The sequence below is a fragment of the Chiloscyllium plagiosum genome, chromosome 1 (assembly GCF_004010195.1).
Source record: "Chiloscyllium plagiosum isolate BGI_BamShark_2017 chromosome 1, ASM401019v2, whole genome shotgun sequence".
Lineage (NCBI taxonomy): Eukaryota > Metazoa > Chordata > Chondrichthyes > Orectolobiformes > Hemiscylliidae > Chiloscyllium > Chiloscyllium plagiosum.
The window spans coordinates 11,790,895-11,818,891 of NC_057710.1; the positions used below are offsets into that span (position 1 = coordinate 11,790,895).

A 27,997-nucleotide genomic window follows, 5' to 3' on the forward strand; every position below is an offset into this window, starting at 1 on the left:
ACCAAAGTGGATAACCATACATTTATCCACATTAAACTGCATCTGCCATGCATCTGCCCACTCACCTAACTTGTCCAGGTCACCCTGTAATCTCCTAATATCCTCATCACTTTTCACCCTGCCACCCAGCTTTGTATCATCAGCAAATTTGCTAATGTTATTGCTGATACCATCTTCTACATCATTAACATATATTGTAAAAAGCTGTGGTCTCAGCACGGATCCCTGCGGTACCCCACTGGTCACTGCCTGCCATTCCGAAATGGAGCCGTTTATACCGCATTAATGCTTCTTTCGGAGAGGAGATTCTTGACCATTCAGAACTAAATTCAAAATATGGAGAAATGAAACGACAATGAGCTACCTCTCTGCAACTCTATCCAGTTGAGCACGTTCATCTGTTAATCATCTCGGTCAAATAGAGAAGAATTTCCATTTTCAGGAATATAATTAAAACAGTGATGGAAAAGGATAGACTGGATCTCAAAGTTGAAGTTCTAAATTGGAAGGAGGCCACTTTTGAGAGAATTAGGCAAAAACTTTCAAAAGTTGATTGGGGGCAGAAGTTCACAGATAAAGGGTTGGCTGGAAAATGGGAAGCCTTCAGAAATTAGATAAGGAGAGTCCAGAAAAAGTATATTCCTGTTGGGTGAAAGACAAGGCTGGTACGAGTCGGGAATGCTGGATGACTAGAGAAATTGAGGTTTTCATTAAAAAGAAGGAAGCAGATGTCAGGTATAGACAGCAGAAATTGAGTGAATTCTTAGAGTATACTTAAGAGGGAAATCAGAAGGACAAAAAGGGGATAGCTTTGGCAAATAGAGTTAAGGAGAATCCAAAGGGACTCTATAAATACATTAAGGACAAAGGGTAATTAGGGAAAGAATAGGGGCTCCTCAAAGATCAGCAAGGCAGCCGATGTGAGGAACTGCAGGAGATGGAGAGTTACTAAACGAGTATTTTGCATCAGTGTTTACTGTGGACAGGGAGTTGGAAGTTATGGAATGTGGTGACATCTTGAAAAATGTCCATATTGCAGAGGTGGTGGTGCTGGGTGCCTTAAAATGCATAAAGGTGGATAAATCTCTACTACCTTGATCAGGTGTTCCTAAAACTCTGTGGGAAGCTAGGAAAGTGATTGCTGGGCTCCTTGCTGAGATAATTGCATCATCGATAGTTACAGGTGAGGTGCTGAAAGACTGGAGGTCGGCTAACGTTTTCAGAAAGGTGGTAAGGAAAAGCCAGGGAACTACAGACCGGTGAGCCTGACATCAGTGGGGATGCAAGTTGATGGAGAAAATCAGAATGTGAGTCAGAATTTACATATATTTGGAAAGGCAAGGGCTGATTAGGGATAGCCAACATGGCTTTGTGTGTGGAAAATCATGTCTCATGAACTTGGGTTTTCTGAATAAGTAAGAAAGAGGATTGATGAGGGCAGAGCCATGGACATGATCTATATGGACTTCAGTACGGCTTTTGACAAGGTTCCTCATGGTAGGCTGGTTAGCAAGGTTTGATCTCCTGGAATACAGGGAGAGCTAGATTCAAGAGTGTGGTGCTGGAAAAGTGCAGCAGGTCAGGCAGCATCCAAGCAGCAGGCAAATCGACATTTTGGGCAAAGGCCCTTCATCAAGATTCCTGATGAAGCACTTTTGCCCGCAACATCGATTTTCCTGCTCCTCGGATGCTGCCTGACCTGCTGTGCTTTTTCAGCACCACACTCTTGACTCTAATCTCCAGCATTTGCAGTCCTCACTTTCGCCTAGAGGGAGAACTCACCAATTGGATACAGAACTGGCTCGAAGGTAGAGAAAGGGTGTTAGTGGAGGATTGTTTTCAGACAAGAGGCCTGTGACAGTGGTGTGCCACAAGGATCTATGCTGGTTGCACTGTTTTTAGTCATTTTATATAAATGATTTGAATGTGAACATAGGTCCTACAGTTAGTAAGTTTGCAGTTGATACCAAAATTGGAGGTGTAGTGGAAAGTGAAGAAGGTTACCTCAGAGTACAACAAGATCTTGATCAGATGGGCCAATAGGCTAAGGAGTGGCAGATGAGATTTAATTTATATAAATGTGAGGTGCCGCATTTTGGAAAGCCAAATCAGGGCAGGACGTATACACTTAATGCTAAGGTCCTGAGGAGTGTTACTGAACAAAGAGACTTTGTACTGAAGGTTCACAGTTCCTTGAAAGTGGAGTCACAGATAGATCGGATCGTGAAGGTAGCATCTGGCATGCTTCCTTTGTTGGTCAGAGTATTGAGTACAGGAGTTGGGAGGTCATGTTGTGGCTGTACAGGATATTGGTTAGGCCACCTTTGGAATATAGTATGCAATTCTGGTCTCCCTCCTTTCAAAAGCATATTGCAAAACTTGAAAGGGTTCAGAAAAGATATACAAGGATGTTGCTAGGGTTGGAGGATTTGAGCGAAAGGGAGAAGCTGAATAGGCTGGGGTTGTTTTCCCTGGAGCGTCTGAGGCTGAGGGGTGACATTTTAGAGATTTATAAACTCATGAGGGGGAGGATAGGGTAAATAGACAAGGCCTTTTTCCTGGTGTGGGAGAATCCACCCCAGGAAAGGGGAAGTACAACGAGATCTAGGTGGTGGATATTTGGAATGCTCTTCGCCAGAAGGCAGTGGAGGCCAATCTCTGGATACTTTCAAGAAAGAGATGGATAGAGCTCTTAGAGATAGTGGAATCATGGGTTATGGGGATAAGGCAGGAACAGAATAGTGATTGTGGATGATCAGTCATGATCATAATAAATGGTGGTGCTGGCTCCAAGGGCCAAATGGCCTACTCCTGCAACTGTTATCTATTGTCCAGAACTATAGGACCTAGGTTTAGGGAGAGGGGGCAAAGATTTAAAAGGAACTTAAGCGGCAACATTTTCACGCAGAGGGTGGTGCATGTATGGAATGAGCTGCCAGAAGAAGTGGTTGAGGCTGGTACAATTACAACATCTAAGAGGCATCTGGATGGATATATGAATGGGAATGGTTTAGAGGGATGTGGGCCAAGTGCTGGCAAATGGGACGAGATTAGGTTGGGATATCTGGTGAGCATTGATGAGGACAGTTAGCTTTTGCATGTGATTTTAGATTAGATTAGATTCCCTACGATGTGGAAACAGGCTCTTTGGCCCAACATGCCCACACCAACCCTCCGAAGAGCAACCCACCCAGACCTATTTCCCTCTGACCAATGCACCCAACACTACGAGCAATTTAGCATGGCCAATTCATCTGACCTGCACATCTTTGGACTGTGGGAGGAATCCAGAGCACCCGGAGGAAACCCACGCAGACATGGGGAGAACGTGCAAACTCCACACAGTCACCAGAGGCTGGAATCGAACCGGGGATCCTGGTGCTGTGAGGCAGCAGTGCTAACCACTAAGCCACCGTGCCTCCCTTCAGTGTCATGCCCATTCCTCAGTTAAAAGAACAGTAGGATGATACGCACCCAGTGTGTAATACGGAAGGATCTGTTTCTGTGCTGTCCATCTCTATGACTTTATGACTCTAATCGAAATGGCCATTGATTAATCATTTTCAAACATGGGATGATGCTACAGAGGGATTTGGTTAGCTCAGTTTACTGAATGGCTGGTTTACAACGCAGAATTAAAGCAACAGTACACGTTCATTTCCCACACTGGCTGAGGTTGCCCTAAAGTTCTACCTTCGCAACCTTTTCTGAGGCATAGTGACCTCATTAAATTCATCGCTAGTTATTCTCTCTAATCTCTTTATGGTTCTGTGGGACTATGGCAATTTTACTTTCCCACAATGGCGGAGGTTACCATGAAGGACTCTTCCATCAACTTCTCCTCACCTGTAGTGTGGTGACCCTCAGGTTAAACCACCACCAACTGTCTCATTCCTGAGAGAGCAGCCCTATGTTCCTCTGGGACTGCAGAGACTACAACAAATGTCATGATTTACACATCAAGTGAATGAAGGCTAAAATTAGGCCAATATGTGAACATATTAAATCAAGTCACTTCCACAGAGGATAGAAGATCACAAAACCTCAGCAAAATATTAAACACTGGCATTGGGAACATATCATCCAATGATTCTTTTAACTGAGGAATGGGCATGACATTGGAGGGATGACTCGAGATAAGAGATTACCCTAAATCACATGTAAAAGCTAACTCCTGCAGGGAGAACAGAATTAACATTTGAGTGACTTCAGTGGGAACAGAAGACTACAGACAACTCAGGAAAATATTCAGATGTCACTTTTATCACCCAGACTGAAATGTTTATGCAGTCTGAATAACCTTATGCCTCTAGTTATGAAGCCTAGAACATTCTATGCTTTATCATCAATTATCTCTGTCCTGCTACTTTTAACTACTTAGGTAGACATACCGAGGTCTCTCTCACACACCCTGTAGAATAGTACCTTTTATTTTATAAGGTTTCATCATGATACCTGTACCGAAGTATATCACCTCAAACTTCTTGCATTGACCTTGATATACCATCAATCAGTCTACTCCAGCAATTTACTAATGTCCCTAACAAGTTCTACATTGTCGTCTTCACAGTTGACAACTGTTGTAAGTTTTATGTCATCCTCAAATTTTGAAATTGTCTCCTTCATACAATGATCTAGATCATTTATATACACATTATACATTTATATACACAATATCGACTCCTGGGGAGCTCCATGATAAATATTCTTCCAGCCCGAAAAATACCACGAACCATTTCTGTTATATAGACCTCAGCCAATTTTGTATCCAAGTGGTTACTGTCCCTTTTTTTCCTGGAACAATAACTTTCCTCACAAGTCTACCGTGTGGAATAATAGAAACACAAGACTTTTAAATGTGAAGAACTCGTGCACCTTAGAAATATTTAAAGTTTCAAATTATGGAAGCTTTAAGTTTGTCTTTTTGTATAATCACAAGCATAACCTGCAACAAAATCAGTTCAACAGAGTAACATGAACAGGGCTACAAACAAAAGGATACTGTTGATCTTAAATAAAATCAAAACACTGAAATAGTCAAACTATTTATTCATAGTCAATTATTTTTTGATAGTTCAAACATGTGTAGGGGTTATTGAGCCATATGATCCTTCCAAGTGCAGTCGCAGGAGATAGGATAGTGAAGGTGTTTGTATGCTTTCCTCTTTGGTCAGAGTATCGAGTACGGAAGTTGGGAGGTCATATTGCAGCTGTACAGAATATTGGTTGGGCCACTGTTGGAATTTTGCATGTAATTCTGGTCTCGTTCCTATTGGAAGGATGTTGTCAAACTTGAAAGGGTTCAGAAAAGACTTAGAAAGATGTTGCCAGGGTTGGAGGATTTGAGCTGTAGGGAGAGGTTGAATAGGCTGGGGCTGTTTTCCCTGGAGCATTGGAGGCTGAGGGGTGACCTTATAGAGGCTTATAAAACCATGAGGGGACATGGATAGGATAAATAGACAAAGTCTTTTTCCTGGGGTCAGGGAGTCCAGAACTAGAGGGCATAGTTAAGGGTGAGAGGGGAAATATATAAAAGAGACCTAAGGGGTTATGTTTTCATGCAGAGGGTGTTACGTGTATGGAATGAGCTGCCAGAGGAAATGGTGGAGGCTGGTACAATTGCAATATTTAAAAGGCATCTGGATGGATATATGAATAGGAAGGATTTGGAGCAGTATGGGCTGGGTGCTGGCAGGTGAGACTAGATTGGGTTGGGATACCTGGTCGGCATGGATGGATTGGATAGGAGAGTCTCTTTCCATGCTGTAGGTCTCTATGACTCAAAATATATCAGATTCGATGGCCAGAATCTTCTTGCCCGTTGTTATTGTGAAACCTCAAACAGAAAGAATGGTTATCTTCATTTCATCACGGGGCAATGGCACCTGTGGAACTATGCTCCAGGAGTCAGGATTTCAGCAAACATGGAAATTGACAAATGAAAAACTTATCACTGGCACTTACATTGGCAGCTCCCTCCATTTGTAGGATCGCCATAATAACCAGAAATGCACGTTTCACAGTGTTTGCCAGTTGTTAAGTCTTCACATTTTTCACAGATGCTTTCATTAACACACTTGCAATGGCCATTACACTGACAAGCTAAGGTAAATAAAACAAAATGGTTTCATCCAGTGAAATATAAAATGACAAATGCCAGTCAATAAAGTAGTTCACCTCACAAAGCATCTTACATTTTCCCTTGGACTAAATACATGAGAAGAAATACTTTCTATTTGTCTGTTGAAATAACCTCACAGAGGCCAGTATCTGTCACAAAGTCACACTTTCTTTATATGTGGAGACTCTGACCTCTCTGAGGTCTCTGAGTTCGCTCTCAAAGTGAACAGCATGTCTGACATTCCTGTTCTTATCTGTCAGCCAGAACTCCCTGATTGGACCAGATTAGTAGCCCCATTTAGGAAAATCATGTTCAACCCTGTCCACCTGGCCGAGCCTGTTACAATCACTACATCTATGAAGGGTGTTTTACTAACCTGGACACTGGATAAAGGACCAGTTGTATTTTGTTTCTGCTGGGCACATGCTGACATTCAAAACTGGAACATATGGAGTATTTATTGCAGGTATTTTCAATGGTCCTCGATAAGATCCTTCTATACACTGTCCCTTGCCTGTATTGCTGGGGTCAGTACACCATCCGCATCCTGGCTGCTCCAAGCAGTCACTGCATGTTCGATAACCAGAACAATTTTCAGCTAAGACAATAGAAAAGACATACATTACACGTACATCCTGTTTTGACTATAAGCTGTGATCCACACATTATTCTCATAGTAGAACACAGAGTTTGTGTATGAGGACAGAGAACGTTCGAGGGGAAAAGAATGCCCAAAAGGTTTTGATAACAAAGTAGGACAAGAACTGACACCAAGCCAAAGGAAAATAAACAAAGAATGTTAAATAAAAGTGAGACAAATGTGTCCACGTAACTCCCATCTCTGTTATTAAAACATCCCAGCTGGTTTAATTTAGGGAAAGGAATCTGCTTTTTTCACTCAGCCTGGCCAAATCCAATTCCAGACCCATCATATAGTTGCTTCTCAACTATCCACTGAAATGGTTCAGAGAACCAAGTCGTTCACAAGGAATTTGGGATGGGCAACAAATGCTGGACTTGCCAAAGATGCCTATACCCAATGTATGAATAAACAACCCACCTCCAACTAGCAATGTATACTAATAAAGCAATAGCAGTCATGATTACCTCCATTATGATTTATGCTTTTCTTGCAATATTATTTCTCATTCAGTTAAAAATTATTTTAACTGCTTCAAACAAAAACAATTTTAACCAAATTCCAACTGGTTGGCTTTATCCTCTGTCAAAAGACAGTTTTGAATTTAGTTTGGAAGATAGGTACAGATAGTTCTTGAGTAATGCGCATTTCGTCAGCAATTGGCTATAACATGATACATGAATTGTGGACAGTGTTTGCACAACTTTCTGCTGAACGGGTATAGCAGGGTTTCCATAGCACAATCTTCTACAGTGCATAGCAGTTTTCCATAGTGCAAGATTGCAGAGGAACACAACTGTCACATTATAGCAGAAAAACTTGTACTTCAGTTGTTTGACACTGGCTTTTCACTTGGTAAAAACAAGGACTGTTGATGCTGGAAACCAGAGTCTAGATTATCCACTCCATCCTCCTCTCTAACCTATCACCTTCATCCCCACCCCCATTCACCCATTGTACTCTTTTACTACCTTCCCCCACCCTCCTCTCTGATCGATCACCTCCATCCCCATCCTCATTCACCTATTGTACTCTAGGCTACTTTCTCCCCCCACCACCCCCCTTCTCATTTATCTCTCCACTCTGCAGGTACCCTGCCTCTGTTCCTGATGAAGGGCTTTTGCCAGAAACGTCAATTTTCCTGCTCCTCGGATGCTGCCTGACCTGCTGTGCTTTTCCAGTACCACTTTAATCTAGACACTGGCTTTTCACTTCTGATAGCCCACACTCTTGGAATTATTAGAACAACGAATGCCTTACTGTAAGAGTCCTCTAAGAAACAAAATTGTTTCGATCGCATGAATATGAAAATACCACACAAAATTTAGACTACGTTTTTTTTTAAATTGATTCACAGGTGGTGGGCATTGCTGGCAAGGCCAGCATAGTATTCACTGCCTAATCCTAATGTGCCGAGGGTAGTTATAAGTAAGTCACAGTGCTCAGACTCTGGAGTCGCATGCAGGCCAGACCAAGTCAGTGTGGCAGATTTATGGGGGGGGGGGGGGTGGAAAGAGGAGGGGGCAAGGTCATATTTAGGACCTATTTATATCCTCCTGCTGGGGGGGGTTTCCCAGGTTTGAACCTTGCAGGTGATGGAATTTGTGCTCAATTAAAAACGGGTGCTCCGGTTTCCTCCCACAGTCCAAAGATGTGCAGGTCAGGTGAATTGGCCATGCTAAATTGCCCGTAGTGTTAGGTAAGGGGTAAATGTAGGGGTATGGGTGGGTTGTGCTTCGGCGGGTCTGTGTGGACTTGTTGGGCCGAAGGGCCTGTTTCCACACTGTAATGTAATCTAATCTAATCTAAGGCTGTGGAGGCCTGGTCAGTAAGTAGATTTAAGACGGAGATAGACAGGTTGTCAAGGGGATGAAGGGTTACAGGGAGAAAGCATGAGAATGGGGTTGAGAAACTTATCAGCCATGATTGAATGGTGGAGCAGAATGAATGGCCTAATTTCTGCACCTATGTTTTATGATCTAATACCTGTGACTCTAGACCTCAGCAATGTGGCTGACTGCCCTCTGCAATGACCGAGCAAGCCGGTCAACTCAAGGGCAGCTAGGGACAGACAATAATGCTGACCAGCCAGTGGCACTAGTGAGAAAATTAACAAAACATTTTCTTCCCTACAGGGCATTAGTGAACCCAATAGGAATTTAATGATGGTGCTCACCACTAAGCCAGCCCTGTATTCCAGATTTCTTTTTCAATTCAAATACCACCATTTGCCATAGTGGGATTTGAACCTTTATTTTGCCATAGTGGGATTTGAACCTTTATTCCCCAGAGTACAAGCTTGGAGTTCTGCATTACAGTGACTTTACCACCTCTGCTTCCTCAATTTATTCTGAGGGTCTCATCAGAACTGGCCATGTGACAGGTGTAAAATAAATGAACATGGCACAACAGACATAAGGAGCTGAAGTATATTATTAATGTTGTTTCATGTCAATCCAACTAGGACAGAGTTATATTGGGTGCCCATATGAGAGTCCCATTTCTGCAGTGATATCACTCACCTTGAGCACAAATTAGTACACACTATGAAAATAAAATCAACTTATTACCAGCCTCATTAAAAATCAGATTCTCCAAATGCATCAAACTTCAAATAAAACTGATGTTAAGGGAAGCATCAAGGCCATTTGTTCTGAGGATGCATTAAATGTCCAATATTAAGAAATGCATTTGCCAGAATGCCTTAATGTGTTTTTGATCATATGTTTAGTTGTGATAACTAAACGTTGCTTATTTTGGTGATTTATAAGATGTAAAAAATTTTAAAATGATGTCTACAACTTTTCTAAAACTACACAATTAGTTACAAAATGATGCGTCCTCATTCAGGAAAAGCTGCTTCATTAAGGTCGATTGTAAAGAAATGAAGACTGAAAATCTAATGGGTGCAATTGCATATTGTCAGGGCATCATCTAAAATCGCTTGGCTTCTGAGACCCATCGGTATAATATAGGACTCAGGGAACTTGTACCTGTAATGAACACACAGTGATGGCAGCCTTTTGAAGTAGAAGCTAAGCAGTCATGTTTACTTGTATCTTCACAATAATGAGTTCAACAAAAGAGAATGGAAGGGAAAGGAAAATAAAAGGTGAGCATTTGCCACAAAATAGGATAAATGACAAATTCTTAGTTCTTTAGACCACTAAAACATATCTCCATCTTTGTAAAGTGATTTTTAATATTACATTATTTTACCAGAACCAATATGTAAGGCACTAACCATCATCAGAGTGGGGGACAAAGCCGTTAAGGATGTAGGTTATAGTAATGAGCTGTAATACTGAATCATTTAAAATTCTACATCAAACAGACGAACAGGCATTTGTGAGTTAAACACTCAAGGTAGGTAGCGACAAGCAAGTTGTGTGAAATAAATCTCCTCAAACATTAATTTATTTGGCTACAGGGAAAACAGTATGCCTATGATCAATTTACTTGTAACATGATTGCTAGTATAAAAAGCTGCAATTTATAATGCTGAGGAGCAACATTTTTGACCGGGGAATGTAAGAATTGATATATATTGTATATGTGACAACAAAATTGCTTCACTGATTCATTAAAATATTGAGAATATTTACAAGCTTGGAGTGATTGCTGAAATTTATCAAAATAACATTAGGGATGAACTCAAATTTTGCAGAGAAATCAGAAAAGCTGAGATTGTTCTCCCGCACACAAGGTGATCAAGAAGAGATGCAAAATTGAGGGAGTTTCAGTGAAAATAAATGAGGAAAAACTGTTTCTATTGGTGAGATACAAGATGCAGAATAGGTTCACTTGCTTGTTTGCTGGGATGAAATGGCTGTCTGAAAAGGAAAAGCTCAACAGTTTGGGCTTGTATTCATTGGGAGTTGAGAAAAATGAGATGCAAATTTACAATAGGTTTAAGGTGAGAAGGGAAAAGTTTATAGAAGATGTGCAAGGCAAGTTTTCCTTTAAAGATACAGTTGGTGGTAAGTGCCTAGAATCTGATGCCAGGGGAAGAAGCTGATATAGCAATGCTTAAGAAGCATTTAGATAGGTATGAGAACAGAGAGCGAACAGAGGGATACAAACCACGTGCAAGCAGATGGGGCTAGTTTAGAATTGCAACATAGTCAGCATAGATATGGTGTGCTGAAACACCTGTTCCTATGCTGCACTCTTTTATGCTCTATGATGTATAGATGATCCGGAAGGGAAATACTAGGGTGAATGCTGAAAAGATGTTTCCCTTGTGACACACACTAGAACTAGTGTATCTTTTTTAGAAAATTTCTCATTTAACATGAGGAGAAATATGCTCTTAAGTTGGTTATTCATTTATGGAAGTCTCTTTCAGAGAGTAGTGGAGACAGAGTAATTGAAATTTTTAAACATTTTAAGATTATGCCACTGATCCCTGAACCAGAAAATAACCCTCTTGTATCCACTCTGCTTCCTGTTAGTTCACCAATCTTTGGTGCAAGTCGATGTCAACACCTACACCATGACCATTTATTTTCCACAAAAGGAAAGGTATCTATAATATTCTAGAATAGGAAGGCATCTTACTAAGTGCCTTCTGAAAATCCATGCACATTACATCCACAAAGCTCCCATTCATCCACAGCAAATACGACCTTTTCAAAAGTCTCCAATAAATTGGTTAAAGTTAATTTTACTTTCACCAATCATATGGAGTCTGTCTGGACTAACTAATAGAGGACAGAGTTGGAATAAGGTTGGGAAAAACCTGCAATTAGTGGAATGCCACAGAAATCAGTGCTGACACCACGATTACTGACAATATATATTAATGTCATGGATGAAGGAAGTGAATTTACTATAGCCAAGTTTGCATTTGACACCAAAATAGGAAAGAATACAAATAGTAAGGATGACACAGTTGACAAAGAGATTTAGACAAGCTAAGCAAATGGGCTGAAACTTGCCAGAGGGAATAGAATATGCAATTATGAGGTTATGCACTAGAGCAGGAAGAATAGAAGAGTGAATGTTATTTAAGTGGAGAAAGACTGCAAGAAACTACAGTAAAGAAGGATGTGAAAGTCCTTGTGCAAAAACAACAAAGCTACCGTACAAATTTAATAATTAACAAGAAAGACAAATGGAATGTTAGCTTTTATTTCAAAGGGATTGGAGTATAAAAATAAAGGAGGTCTTGCTAAAACTACATAAGACACTAGTCAGACCACATCTGGAATGCAAGAACAGTTTTGATCTCCTTTTCTAAGGAAAGATATGCTGGCAGTAGAGACATTCCAGAGCAAGCTCACTGGGGTGATACCAGTTATGGAGTACTGTTTTATGAGAAGAGTTTAAGTAGATTGGACTTGTATTCAGTGGAGTTTAGAAGAAAGACAAATAACCTTATTGCAACGTACAAGTTGACATGACTTGACAGGGCAGATACAGGGAGATTGGAGCTGAAAATGTGTTGCTGGAAAAGCGCAGCAGGTCAGGCAGCATCCAAGGAACAGGAGAATCGATGTTTCGGGCATAAGCCCTTCTTCAGCCATTCCTGAAGAAGGGCTTATGCCCGAAACATCGATTCTGCTGTTCCTTGGATGCTGCCTGACCTGCTGCGCTTTTCCAGCAACACATTTTCAGCTCTGATCTCCAGCATCTGCAGCCCTCACTTTCTCCTCGAAGATACAGGGAGGTTGTTTCCCTCAGATAGGCCATCTCGTCAGAGAGGTAAAAACAATGACTGCAGATGCTAGAAACCAGATTCTGGATTAGAGGTGCTGGAAAAGCACAGCAGTTCAGGCAGCATCCGAGGAGCAGTAAAATCGACATTTCGGGCAAGAGCCCTTCATCAGGAAGGGCTTTTGCCCGAAAAGAGCTGCCAAAGTTAAGTCACTGAGTTTATTCAAGGCTGAGACAGACAGATTTTGAATTCGCAAGGCACTCAAGAATTATGGGGAAAAGGCAACAATGTGGAGTTCAGGATTCAGATTTACCATGATCTCACTGACTAGCAGAGCAGACTCAATATGCTGAATGGTCTATGTCTTCTCTTTGTCTTATGGCCTTATCAACACTTTAGCCATTGGAAACCATATTTATTCAATGTTATCATCACTTTAAACACCTCTTAAATACATCCCAGCATGCCCTACTGAAAAACACCATCAGCTTCTTAAAACAATCCACATAATTACAATTCCCCGACTCTAGAAATCTCTTGTGCACACTTTCCAAAGCATTTACATGTCCTTTTCAAGAATGGTGTTCAGAAATTCACGTGCTATTTCAACTAGAGTTGAAATAAATTAACTCAGACTAGTTTCCAGGCTTCTGTACAGAATGTTGTCGCTGTTGATAATAATCATGGCAACTGCATTGTTAATCTGTCCTACCACTGTTAAAGCATTGTGCAAAAACATCTCTAAGTCTCTTTCCACTTCTTCAAAATTATAGGATTTAATATGTTTTGTTCTCTTCTTATTCCTCCCACCATGATTTGTCACCACAAACTTTCATGTATTAAACTTAATTTGCCATCTGTGAACTCAATTAATTGTCATTTTGAAGTTTATCATCACCTTCCTTATTATTTATCACATTTCCAATTTATGTGCAACCTCCAAATTTCAAAAGCGCATCTTATACCTCCAAGTTATACCTACCAAAATTGACTGGTTCAAGTAAGGAACAAATATGTACGTACTCGATGGTGCATGTGAAAACAAACTGGCAGGAAATAAAATTCATTATTACTTTGAAGACAAGTAAATTTCATGTCAGCATAAGTGAAGATTTAAAAATGCACTGGATGAACAACTAGCTTCAAGTTGCCCACAATTAAAAATAATCAAACCAGAGGTATGGAAAGTATCATAAAATAATGACAAGGGCAGAGAGTTTCATTTTACCCACCTTGACAGCTGTTCTTGGTGTACCACTCCATACACTGGCCAAATGGAAAGGAAGGCACATATGCATTCGCATCCACACATTGCTTCATGTTACTGCACCACATACACTCAGAGTTGCCACCGGTGCATTCAGTACAGGTTGTTCTCAGCGCACAAGGTGTTCGGCACTGCTTCGCACTGTGGTTTGCTATAATTGAAGAGGGAACATCTTGATTTCAGTGGAATTTTAATTGCCGGTTTTATTTTCACTTTTACTCATCTTCCTCCAATTGACGATCAGAAAAAACCTCAATTCCATTGTTTAAAATCTCTCAGCAGCAAAACTTTCTCAAAATTTCGCCCTTTCCTTATCTACCCCAAAGCAGAGCCTATTACCTATTTGCATGGTATGATCTGCCTGTACTATACACAAAACAAAACTTGTTACTGTACCTAGGAATTCTGACAATCAATCAAATGAAATCAAATTCACTAAATTGTGCAGCACCGAATTACAAGCTAGCAAATATGAGCAAATTTATGTCAAATCCAACATGATTGTCTGATCACAAAGTAAGCACCAGAAAAGGCCAATTGAAATAATCTATAAACATATTTTGAGGATATCAATTAGTTTTAAAACTCAAATTGCAACTACTTTAAGGTTGTAAGCTCACGTTCATGTCCATTTGGTAATTATAAATTAAGAGTTATTTTCGAATTTAAAAACTGATCAAGGTCCTGTATTATTCTCAAACATTGACTGCATGAACATTTCCAGAGATTGTTAAGCCTTTGAGTTTCAGGAGCCTAGCCATAATGGTGAGATTTCAAGAATTGAGTAATTCACTAGCATTTTCAGAATAAACACCCACTTCTTCCATCTAAAGCCCAAAAATAGATGCTCAATGATCACCTTCAACTGAAAAAGGATCTCAAGTAAACTTTGCACGTCTTATAGAACATAGAAAAATACAGCGCAGTACAGGCCCTTTGGCCCTCGATGTTGCGCCGATCCAAGCCCACCTAACCTACACTGGCCCACTATCCTCCATATGCCTATCCAATGCCTGTTTAAATGCCCATAAAGAGGGAGAGTCCACCACTGCTACTGGCAGGGCATTCCATGAACTCACGACTCGCTGAGTAAAGAACCTACCCCTAACATCTGTCCTATACCGACCACCCCTTAATTTAAAGCTATGCCCACTCCTTGCCACAGAGTGCTGTAGAGACAGAGTTCTTGTGTATGTTTAAACTGAGATAGATTCTTGATCAGTTGGAGAATCAAGCGCTACAGGGAAAGGGGCAAGGAAGTGGAATGAGGACTGTTGGATCAGCCACGTATCAAGGAATGTTGGACCAGCAGGCTCGAGTGGCTGGAAGGTATGCTCCTGGCTCTATTTCTTATAGTCTTAATACATTCTCCTAGAAACAGAGATTGTTGAAGACGGTTAAGGGAATAGGTTTCCTCAATGTAAAGGTTGTTGTTTATGAAAACATCCAGACGAGAGATATTTCATTGTAAATCTGCAAAAACTTTTAATGGAAGACTGAGAAAATCTTGGTAGCGTGAGTGCTCGTGGGAAAAAAAGCATCGCAGCTTATGAGACTGGAACAGTTAAATGAAACATGCAGATCTGGTAGTGAAGGAAAATTACCTCAAGTTTTGAATAACTAGAACGTTTTTAGATTGATTCACTCATGGAACATGGGTGTTGCTGGCTAGCTGGCATTTATTGCCTGTCCATTGTTGCCCTGTGAGAAGGTGGGAGTCAGCTGCCTTTCTGAGCCATTGCAGCCCATGGACAGTAAGGAGACCCACAATGCTATTAGGGAGGGAATTCCAGGACCGGCCAATTCCTAATCCAAACCTCCAACTCATCCTCAATGCCATACCTCCGTATTTTTTGAAGTAGCTTACCATGGGGAACCTTATCAAACGCCTTACTAAAGTCCGCTTTCCCCTCATCAACCTCCTTCGTCACCTTTTCAAAGAATTCAATAAGGTTTGTGAGGCACGACTTGCCCTTCACAAAACCATGCTGACTATCCTTGGTCACATTATTCCTATCCAGATGTTCATAAATCCTATCCCTTACAATTCTCTCCATGATTTTGCCCACAACAGAAGTGAGACTCACCGGCCTATAGTTACTAGGGTTATCCCTACTCCCCTTCTTTAACAAGGGAACCACATTTGCTAGCCTCCAATTTTCTGGCACTACTCCTGTAGACAACGAGGACATAAACATCAAGGCCAATGGCTCTGCAATCTCCTTCCTTGCTTCCCAGAGAATCCTAGGATAAATGCCATCAGGCCCAGGGGACTTATCTATTTTCACCCTTTCCAGAATTTCCAACACCTCTTCCCTACATACCTCAAAGCCATCCATTCTAATTGTGACTCAGTATTCACATCGGCAACAATGTCCTGTTCCTGAGTGAATACTGACGAAAAGTATTCATTCATTGTCTCCCCAATCTCTTCAGCCTCCACACGCAACTTCCCACTACTATCCTTGAATGTCTTGATAGCATCAGCTTAAATTTGCTTGTTTTAATGTGGGAAGAGTGAGAGAGGACACAAGAAAATAAAAATTAAATTTTTCTCAGATCAAAATGATGAAAAACGTTTTTAAAGTATCCCCCCACAATGCAAGCAGCTCATTTTTAATCTGGGCTTCCATACTGAAAAGACATTCAGAGATCAGCTTGACCCTCAAAGCTATTGTTTCCATTATCATGGTTGTTCTCAGGTTTTGACTTCATAATTTTTTTAAGAAAAGGATGAAACATTTTATAGGTCCAGCATTAAACAATACCTTTTGATTGATGTTGCTAATAACAGAACAATATACAGAAAGTGTCTCTCATGCTAAGCCTTTCAATTCCATTATCATTTCCACGTCATTAGAGTTCCTATAATACAATCTTGTACAAAACAAAAGGAAAAACCATCCTGACAGTGAAAAGAAAATTTATACTGCATACTGTTACTTTGTATGTGAAAGCTTAAAGCTTGCAGATATTAATTCATAGCACAAACAAGCCTGTCAAGAAGAAATCTGACCAGAATGTAATTTCTTGCTTCTCTGCCAAGTTCCTATGTTTCTCAAGAAAGTACGCACATTATCAAACTTTGAAAGATATTCCTATCACATTTTGCGCGTAAACCCATCTGAGTACAACCCTGCAATTTCACTGTCTTTCAGCCATTAAAATAGCTTTCTGACATTTTCAGCAAGTACGTGCTGACGTAGATTGACATTTGGCAGCAACTGTTTCACAAAGAAATCACATTCCTAAAATGTCAGTTGATTAAAGTTTTCTTTTTTTCTTCCCCAAAAGAAAAGTCAGTTCAGATTGCAACTTTATACAAAACATATGCAGAATGTTCAAAACTAAACCTAGAGGCTGGCAAATCTGTTAGACATTTTTGAGGCTATTACTAACAAGTAGGTAAGACAGAATTGGCAGGCATGTTTGGAGCCTTTCACAAACGCGATCATACCATCCTCCAACAACGTGTCTCAATCATCACTCAGCCAGTTTGAACTGCATTTGCCTAATTCCATTCTTATGAATCTAGCTGGAGCCAGAGAATTGCCAATGATTTTTTTCCCCATCTAAGCTTGGCCAATGTGTACTTCTTATATACCTGCCAGCTCTGAACTATCATCCAAAATCATAACTATGTCCATGGCACCCAGCTCTAGCTCACAGCTACTTCACAATCCTTCCCGTCTTCAAGTTGTACAGAATAGAATACCCATTAATTGAATATCCTTTTATTATTACGTGTACTCCATTGTAGAGGTACAGTGTAAAGCTTTTACAATGTCAACCTCTTGTGTGCCATCTTAAGTACAAGCATCTATGTACAAATCTTAGATACAAAAGAGGAATAAAACGTAGTTGCAATACTTTGTCAGGCTTCTCATCCAAAATCAAGAAACAGATGAGAAGAAATTTATTCCATTTAAATGTCAAGGAGACCAAAGCCATTGTCTTCTGCACCCACCACAAACTTGGCTCATACCCCTGCCTACCACCTGGGTTTGAACCAGAGAGTTTGCAACTGCAGTCTCAATAGATTGGATGAATCAAATCAATACCGACAACATGCATGATAAATTCATAGACCATTTTTGTCATGGTTTCATAAAGCAGCATGTTCCAGAAATCATAAAACAATAAGATATAGAAGCAGAGTTTGGCCATTTGGCCCATCGAGTCTGCTACACCATTTGATCATAGCTGACATGTTTCTCAACTCTATTCTCCTGCCTTCTCCCATAAACATTGATCCTCTTACGAACCATGAAACTATCTCTGTCTTAAATACACTCAGTGCATTTTGCCTTCCTGGTTTCCTTCTTCACTAAACTCCTGTATCCCCTATATATCTCCAGGGATTCCGTTGATCCTAGCTGCCTGTATCTTAGCCATACCTCCTTTTTCTGGTCAAAGCTTCAATATCTCTTGTCATCCAGGGTTACCAAATTAGAAATGCTCTGGATCAATGAGTCTATGGCAGCATGGATAACATGTTGGTTAAAAGGTAGAAAACAGAGGGTAGGAATAGACAGGCATTTCTCAGATTAGCGAGAAGTTGAAAGTGGTGCTGCACTTGGCCTCCACAGCCTTCTGCGGAATGAGTCCGAAAGATTCACTATCTTCTGGCTGAAGAAATTACTCTTCTCAGTTCTAAAGAGTTGTGCCTTCACTCAGACTGTGCCTTTGGGTCTTAGCCTTTCCTGTTAGTGGAAATATCTTCACCACATTCCCTCTATCCAGGCCACTCAGTATTGTGTAAGTTTCTATGAGATCCCCCCATTATTCTAAACATTTGAGTACAGAGTTAAAGTCCTCAACTGCTCTTCATATGACAAGCCCATCATAGAATTTACAGTATGTGGTGGGTATTTGATCTATTGTGTCTGTACAGGCTCCAGAAAGAGCTACTCCGGTCGTCCCATTCTCTAGTCCTATCACCATAGCTATCTAAAATAATTTAAACATACATAATATACATTGAAACCGAAATGCTGCCTTCACCAGTATTCCAGGCAGCACATTCCAAATCTTAACAACTTTTTAAGTAAAGACACTTCTCATCTCCCTCAGAGTTCTCTTGCTGACAATCTTGAAATTATGACCTTCTCTACCCTGCCAAAATATTTTGTAATTTTGAACACCTCTATGAGGTCACCTGTTAATCCTCTCTGCTCCAAGGAGAATAACTCAATTTCTCTTATCTTTCCTTGTATCAAAAATCACCCATTGCAGCTATCATCCCAGCAAAGTGACTTTGCACTCTCAGGTCTTTAACATCCTTTCCTACGTAAGAATCCCGAAATAAATGCAGTCTGACCAATAATTTAAACAAGGGTAGCATCACTTCCTTGCTTTTATATTCTATGTTTCTATTGTTATGAAGATGTTAAGAGAGTTAAAAGCAGCAAAACTACCCAACACAGCACTAAGTATTCTCAATAAGGCAACAATGTAACACTTGCATGAACAACTCGTTGCTTGGAAACAAAAACAAATTCGAATTCGGCCAATCAGTTTAAATTATACCCCGAAAAATATCAAACGCCAATGCAGTTTGAATTAAGTACATTGACAATCTTAAAAGCCAATGACATAATCCGATGCTTTGGGGGTATAAGACCAGGGAAAACTGAACAGTTCAGAGGAGAACTGCCAAGCCCCAGAATGTAAACAAAATGCTTGAAAAATAGCTCTCTTAAAAAGGTACCTTTTCGATCAGTAACCTGTGATGCAGAAATTCTTAAGAAGAAAAGACGACACAGGAAGATCCAAAAAGAAGAATGAAAGCTGCCTGGTTCTGAGATAAAAAGTCTTGTCTTATAAATCCTAACCGGGAATTTTATTGGACTAGTACTGTAGACGGGAAGGTAACAGATAGGTTTGAGTAAGGAATGATAAACAGGTGTTAGTTAATTATTCTCCGTTATACATCAAGAAATAAGGTTGTTAATGTTTACTTTAAATAGTTCTTGGCCACTCGAATTTTTACAGATTATTGCACGGGATAAATCTGTGCTGTGTTGTTGGTTTTAAATTAAGCAGGAGGGTTTACCCAGTGTCGAAACACTATAAACCCAAGGATCCTATAAGCCTTCTTCACATGGTTTTGTGTGAGATCATGCCTCACAAATTTGTTAGAGTTCTTTAATGAAGTGACCAGGAAGGTTGACGAGGGCAGGGCAGTGGACGTCACCCATATAGATTTCAATAAGCCCTATGAGAAGGTTCAACATGGTAGACTGCTCTGGAAGGTTAAATCGCATGAAATCCAGTGCACTCTGGCAAACTGGATACAAAATTGGCTTGATGATAGGAAGCAAAGGGTAATAGTGGAAGGATTCTTGTCAGACTCGAGGCCTGTGACTATTGGAGTGCCTCAGTAGTTGGTGCTGGGCCCATTGCTGTTTGTTTTCTGTCAATGATTTGGATGAGAATGTACAAGGCATGATTAGTAAATTTGCAGATGACATTAAAATAGGCGCTAATGTGGACAGTGACAAAGGTTATTAGAAATTACAGCAAAACCTTGATCAGTGAGCAAAGTGGGCTAAGAAATGGCAAATGTAGTTTAATATAGATACATGTGCGGTCGTGCATTCTGGAAAGTCAAATCAAGTTAGGAGTTTCATGGTGAATGGTAGCCTTAAGGAGTGTAGTGGAACAGAGTTGGAGTTCAGATGCACAGATCTCAAAGTGGAGTCACAGGTAGACAGGACAGTGAAGGTAGCTTTCAGCACACTGGCCTTCATCAGTCAGGGGACTGAGTATACAAGTTGGGAAGTTTTGCAAGCCAGTGGTGAGGCTGTAGTTGGGAGTACTGTGTTCAATCCTAGTTACCTTGATATTATTAAAATGGAAAGAGGGAAGAAGTTTACAAGGATGTTGCCAGGACTCAAGGGACTGAGTTATAGGGAATGGTTGGACAAGCTAGGACTTTTTTCTTTAGAATGTAGGAGACTGAAGGGTGATTGTATGGAAATGTACAAGGTCATGAGAGGCATGGATAAGGGGAATGCACTCAGTCTTTTTCCCAAGGTTGAAAAATCAAGGACGAGAGGATATTAGTTTAAACTAAGAGTAGAAAGAATAAATGGGAACCTGAGGGGCAAGTTTGTGAAATAGAGGGTGGTACACATATGGAATGAGCTGCCAACGGAGGTAGTTGAGGTGGGTCCATTAACAACATTTAAAAGGCATTTGGACAAATGCATGGATAGGAAATGTTGAGAAGGCCAAGTGCAGGGAAATAAAGTTAGTAGGGATGGACATTTTGGTTGGCATGGAACAGTTTAGGTTGAAGGGCCTGTCTCCGGCTGTAGGACTCTATGACCCAACCAGCCATTAGGCACTATACCAAATGCATTTTCAAAGTCCAAATACACAACATCGACAAAAATGATTGAGTTCTTTGATGAGGTGACGCAGCCCTCATCCACTGCGTCATCTCATCAATGAACTCAATCAAATTTATCAGACATGACCTGCCCTTGACAACACCATCATGTCGTAAGTTTGCTCACTGAGCTGGTAGGTGTGTTCTCAGACATTTCGTCACCATGCTAGGTAATGTTATCAGTGAGCCTCCAATGAAGCACTAGCGTTCTGTCGCACTTGCTATTTTTGTGACTTGGTCTGTTGTGGTGGGTGATATCACTTCCAGTTCTTTTTCTGAGAGGTTGGTAAATGAAGTCTAAATCAATGTACTTGTTAATGAGTTATGGTTTGAATGTTAGGCCTCTACGAATTCCCGTGCATGAGGCACGGGAGGCGTGAACGCAATTAGGGACCAAAATGTGGATTTACTTACTGTGATTGATATTTATTTCCATATTATTTATTTTTGAGTTTTGATTTTGAACAAGTAGCATGAGCGTTTTGTCAGTAGGTATAAAAGTGTTTAATTAATAGAAGCAAAGAAGATTGGAGTAGGAGGCGGCCACCTAGCCCTTCGAGCCTGGTCTGCCATTCATCACAATCAGGCTGATCGTCCAACTCAACAGCGTAATCCTGCTTTCTCCCCATAACCTTTGGGCTCAACCACCCGAAGTGCTCTATCTATTTGCCTCTTGAATACATAATGTTTTGGCATCAACTACTTCCAGTGGTAATGATTTCCACAGATTCACCACTCTTTGGATGAAGAAATGTCTCATCTCTATCCTAAATTGTCTATCCCAAATGTTCACCCGACTTATCCAGATCATGAAGAAGGTTCTCTGCATCTTTGTCACAGTTAACTCTGCTACCCAATTTGATATGATCTGCAAGTTTCGAGATGTTACATTTTGCTCCCTCATCCAAATCGTTAATATATATTGCGAATAGCTGGGGTCCCCCCACTAGTTACTGCCCGCCAATTTGAAAAAGACACATTAATTTCTATTCTTTGTTTCTATCTCAACACAATCCAACGACCAACACCACCCTCCCCAAAAGCTTCCTTTACCAAGCTCTTAGTCTTCACAGACCTACAAAATCTCTTCGTGTCAGTCTTTATGTTCCTGCAAGTTTACTTTCACACCATATTTTCCCCTTCTTAATAAATCCCTTGGTCCTTCTTTTCTGAATTCTAAACTGCTCCCAATCATCAAACCTACTGTTTTACTTGGCCAATCTGCATGCTTCTTCTTTGGATCGGATACTATCTTTAATTTCCTTTGTCGGCCATGGATTGGCCCTATTACCCATTTTGCTTTTGTGCCCGACAGGAATACACATTTGTTGCAGTTCCCCCATACGTTCCTTAAGTATTTTGTAATCTCTAAGTATTTCTATAGCTATGCTGGTTTTATTTTCTTAAAAATACACAAACCTGAGATAGAAATTCTGGAGGCTAATGGAACTTTTTTTTCCAGAGAACAAAATAAACAGTATAGAGCATGAGGCTTTCACATAGAAGATACTGGAATTTTGGGGGGAAGTTTAAGGGAACATAAGAACAAGAGTAGGCCACTTGTCAATTCAGTCTGCTCCACCATTTAATATGATTATGGTTGGCTGAACACACAAGTGCCTTAGAACATAGAACAATACAGCGCAGAGCAGGCCCTTTGGCCCTCAACGTTGCGTCGACCTGAGAACTAATCTAAGCCCATCCCCCTACACTATCCCATCACCATCCATGTGCTTATCTCCAAGGATTGTTTAAATCTCCCTAATGTGGGTGAGTTAACTATAATCTCTATAATCCTTTACACCATTGACAGTCAAAAGAATTACCAACATTAGCTTTAATTATACTCAAAGACTGAGGTTCCATAGTCTTCTGGTGTACAGTATTCTAAAGATTCACAATCCGCCTCAAATGAAAAGATTTCTGCACTCATCTTTAAAACATTGACAGCTAGAATATAACGCGGTGAAATGTGATTCACATTCGTAGGAAGAGGAGAAAAAATAATGTTTAAGTTTAAAATGGTGAGAAATTGTTGATTATTATTGTCTGAGGTCATGATTTGGAGATGCCGAAGTTGGACTGGGGTGGACAAAGTTAAAAATCTCACAACACCAGGTTATAGTCCAACAGGTTTAATTGGAAGCACTAGCTTTCGGAGTGCTGCTCCTTCATCAGGTGGTTGTGGAGTACACAATTGTTAAGACACAGAACTGAGAGCAAAAGTTTACAGTGTGATGTAACTGAAATTATAAATTGAAAAATACCTTGATTGCTTGTTAAGTCTCTCATCTGTTAGAATGACCATGTTAATCTCACTTCTTTCATATGGAACTCACAAACTATTTTTTTTTTTTTAAAAAGTTACATTCTCAGGCTGACTTTAACAATTGGTGTCAGCCCAGTTAATATGTTGAAGGTGTTAAGCCCCCTGTGTGCTCTTGTCTGAGCCATACTGTTTAGATTGATTCTAATCTTAAAAAATGATTTAACAGAATCTTACATGGATTCATGCAGTTTTTGAGCAAAGTACAATGTAACTTTGCAAGTACAAATTCACCCCACAAATGTGTGTGTGTGTGTGGTGAAATGGTGGTCATCTGTAGTGTGACATGAATCCAAGGTCCCGTTTGAGGCCCTCCCTATGGGTACCGAACTGAGCTATCAATCTCTCCTCGGCCACTTTTCGTTTATGCCTGTCCCGAAGTCCACCTTGGAGGATGGTCACCTCGTTCAGATAATCAAGGTCCCTCTGTCCCATTAATTCTGAGGAAGGGTCACTGGAACCAAAACATTAACTGAGTTCTCTCCATAGATGCTGTCAGACCTGAGCTTTTCCAGCAATTTCTGTTTTGGTGTCCAAAGAAATATTTTATCTTGCAAATCAAAATCTAGTACCCAAACCCATAAAGCAGACCTCCTAATATTATTCCTTCCCAAACGACACTGCCTATGTACCTACCTCAGTTGCACTGCTGTGAAGAAGGTAGTTCACCAACATCTTCAAGGTCTACTGAGATCAGCAATATATGCTGACATTGACAATGAAATTCACATCCAACAGCAAAAAAAATTAATTCAAATTCCTAGCAAATTTACTTTTAAATAAAATGTTTCTACATGAAATGCCTCGTCATTTAATATGCTGGTACTGTTACAAAATCCTAATCAGTACACGTGGAGGTGATGAATGAATCCAGATATCAGGACTGAATTTTTAAGCAATGAAGCTGAACAACTTGGCAAAGTTAAAACCCATCTACAGTTTGAAATGCTCTACATTCACAGTGTTACTCAGTTTTAATCTGAATTATCTCCAGATTGGACTAAGGGATAATTTGTCAGCTGGTATCCAAACGTTGTGACCTCGACCAAAGAAATTTCATTTGGATCGGCAAATAACATGATTGACTTCTCAAAGTGTATAGTTGGAATTTTGTTTTAAATCTGGCTGAACTAATTGATTTCAAATGCAATTGATCCAAATAATGGACTAATTTAAAAAAGACACTTTGGGCTTTGCCCAATCTGCAAAGGGAAACCTAACAAAACGTAAGGTTATGTAAATGAACCACTTTAAATGAAAAACAAACCTTTCCTCAACCCTACTGCAGAATTCAACAACTTAAATCATTCCAAAGCTTTTAAAAACTGACCTGGAAATTCATTCCTAGTGTTGGTCACTATGAAAGTGACAGCGATATTTGTTTCAGATTTATTGTGTCACTTCCATTCATCATCTTCTGAAAATTTCCAGAAATGACTCTTGCCTCTTTCAAACACCAAAATACCCCAATTTTCTGGGATATTCTTCAGAACTTAATGCTTTACTTGATATCAGCCTTTTGACACTTCAGACTGCAGACATCTGTTCAAGGACGATCTCTTGAGTCTCAGTAATAAAACTGGCATAGTACTGAGTGCAATAGCATGAGAGCTAAAACATGATTTTGATTCAATTATTTTCTTGATTAATTGGGTCTGCCATCTCAGCACAGAAGCAGCTAGTTGACCAATGTGTCATGTTGTCTGCATCCTTCCCATTTGGCAGATCAAGGTTTTTATTTAAGATGCAACATAATGCCTTGCAATATCTTAGGAAATTGAGCAAACAAGTTTGTCATGCCACGTGCCCTGCAAAAACACTCACCTGGTCTTTCACACACACTGCCATTTACTGGGTTGATGCAGGTTGCTGCTCTCAAACTCGCAAAATAAGGTTCTGCCAAATAACCACAGAATCCTGCATCACTTGGCTCTTCCATCATCCATTGCAATGATGTGTTTGTGAAAGGTGACATGTCTTCCCAGCACCAATATGAAACATTAATTTTCCGTAATCCAACCCATGGGGTTATGATAGTTTTGTACTGAAAATTTAACAAATGTCACTGTTAAAATGATAGTATTTGCTAAACAGGAACAGAAATACAGCATTTATTTCAGAATTTGAAATCTTATAGTGTCCATCTGGCTTGGCTTTTGTTAAGCTGCAAATTCCACAATTTTATTGATTTGCTTGTGAACAGATTATTTTGTGTAATGTTACACAAAAAATAAAGCATAGAATATTTAGCCCATTTGCCTCAAACCAGGTAGGGCACTGTTATATCACAACTAATCCACATCTTATGATAATTCATTTACTGCTTTTTTTTTTTTAAAAGTATCCCTTAACATACTTTCCAAAGACTACAACAGTACCTATACTGCAAAGCACAGTAGTACATCAGTTATGAAATGCTTATGCAGACACCAAGGTCATGAATGGCTCTCAAAGTTGCTTATTCACTCTGCACAGACCCAACTTGAGTTTTAATCATTTTGTCTTTCTTCTGCATGATCACAAGAATTATGGCACAAAGGAGGCCATTTGGTCCATCGTGCCCATTATCTTACAACAAAATCAGTCCTCTGTACCTACTTGAAAGAGTCTTTTTATAATCGTAAATACCTAACTAAGCTCCCCTCACTATTTTAGACAGAGGATAAAGAAACTAGATTTACATAATCGTACTCATAATTTAACCACTGACACTGTGTATCATTCCGACAAATTTGCACAACACCCCTTCCAAGGACAAAATATCTTTCTCTCGTTCTAATGCCCATTAGTTCACCAGAGATCTAACTGGAGATCCAAAACAGCAATGCTGCTAACTCACTATTGCGTTCCAACTCCCTCAATAGAGTCATAGAGATAAACAGCATGGAAACAGACCCTTTCGTGCAACTCGTCTACACTGATCATGATTTCACAAACTGAACTAGTCCCATTTGCCGGAATTTGGCCTATACCCCTCTAAAGCATTCCTATCCACACACGTCTAAATGTCTTTTAAATGCTCTAGTTGTACCTGCCTCCACCACTTCCTCTGGCAGTTAATTCCATAAATACACCCACTGTGTGACAAAATTGTCCCTTAGGTCTCTTTGATATCTTTTCCCTCTCACCTTAAACCTATGCCCTCTAGTTTTGGACTCCCCCACTTTAGGGAAAGAACTTGGTTGTTTACCTTATTTATGCCTTTGATGATTTTATAAACCTCTTTAAAGTCACCCCGCAGCCTCCTACGCTCCAGGGAGGAAGTCCCAGCCTATCCAACTTCTCCTTATAACTCAAAACTTCCACTTCTTGATAACACCTTGGTTTTTACCCTCATTCCAGTTTAATCACACCGTTCCTACACCAGGATGACCAGAATTGTATGCAGTACTCCCTACTGTGGTACCAGCAATGTTTTGTACAGCTACAATATGACATTTCAACTCTTGTTCTCCACTGTACTACCTTCAATTATTCTTGTCACTTCCTCAAATAATTCAATCAAATTTTTAAGGGTTTACCTACCCTTAACAAAGACATGCTGACTATCCATGGCGGCGCAATACCTTTCCAAGTGACAGTTTACCTAATTGCTCAGGAAATAAAGGTCAATATTTCACCAGGATTTGCTTGCTTTTGCAACAGTGCACAAAAGCCCTTAGTTTCTCTACTGTTCCTAATTGCTCATATTTTTTATTCAACCTGCTCAGATATGTTATGTCATGTCAAGGAGAGATGGGCCTTTGTTTCTGGAACCACTATTTCTTCTCTGCAGTTATCAGACTTATGAACAGACCCCTCATGTTGAGTTGATATTCCTCCGCACGTTCCCCCTCACTATAAAATATATTCTGCATTCTATTACCCTGATGTACTTATGTGAAGTATTATTTGTCTGATTAGCATATGAAACAATACTTTTAACTGTATCTCAGTACATGTGACAATGATAAATAAAATAAAAAAAAACTCTGAACCTGTCACTCTGCAATTTAATTTCTCTTCAGAAAATTCTAATTTCCTTTCAAAAGCCACTAATTAATCTGCCTGTACTGTTTGCAGACAATGTGCCACTACTCATAAGTTGACATATATATATATAGGAACAGAATTAGCCATTTTGCCCATTGAGACTGCTCCTCCAATTGATCATGCTGTCATTACTCCTATTTACCTGCCTTCTCCCCACAACAAATCAACTCATTACCAATTAAAAATCTGTCTAACTCCTCCTCAAAATTACTCACTTTGCCAGCATCCACCGCACTTTGTGGTAGCAAATCCCACAGATTCAAAACTCTTCGGGAGAAATAGTTTCACCTCAACTCTGTTTTAAATTTGCTACCCCTTATCCTAAGACGACAACCTCTCGTCCGAGAATGCCCCACAAGAGAAAGCATCCGTTCCACGTGTGTGTTATGCACAACTTTTATCATCTTGGATACCTCAATTTGATCTCCCCTCATTCTTCTAAATTCCAGAGAGTATAGACCTAAACTGTTCAATCTCTCTTCATATGACAAACCCCTCATCTCTGGGATCAATCCAGTGAACTTCCTCTGAACTGCCTCTAATGCCAATACATCTT

At 40.1% G+C, this 27,997-nt stretch overlaps 1 protein-coding gene across 1 annotated transcript in view; it reads right to left on the reverse strand.

The window, feature by feature from the left end:
• atrn (attractin) overlaps positions 1–27,997 on the reverse strand; it is a 397,885-nt gene that overhangs the window by 200,237 nt on the left and 169,651 nt on the right. The window contains exons 17-20 of the mRNA XM_043706341.1: positions 25,234–25,453; positions 13,653–13,838; positions 6,498–6,719; positions 5,965–6,102 (exon numbers count right to left, since the gene is read on the reverse strand). Coding sequence (XP_043562276.1) covers positions 5,965–6,102; positions 6,498–6,719; positions 13,653–13,838; positions 25,234–25,453 — 766 coding nt within the window. The remainder of the gene's footprint in view (positions 1–5,964; positions 6,103–6,497; positions 6,720–13,652; positions 13,839–25,233; positions 25,454–27,997) is intronic.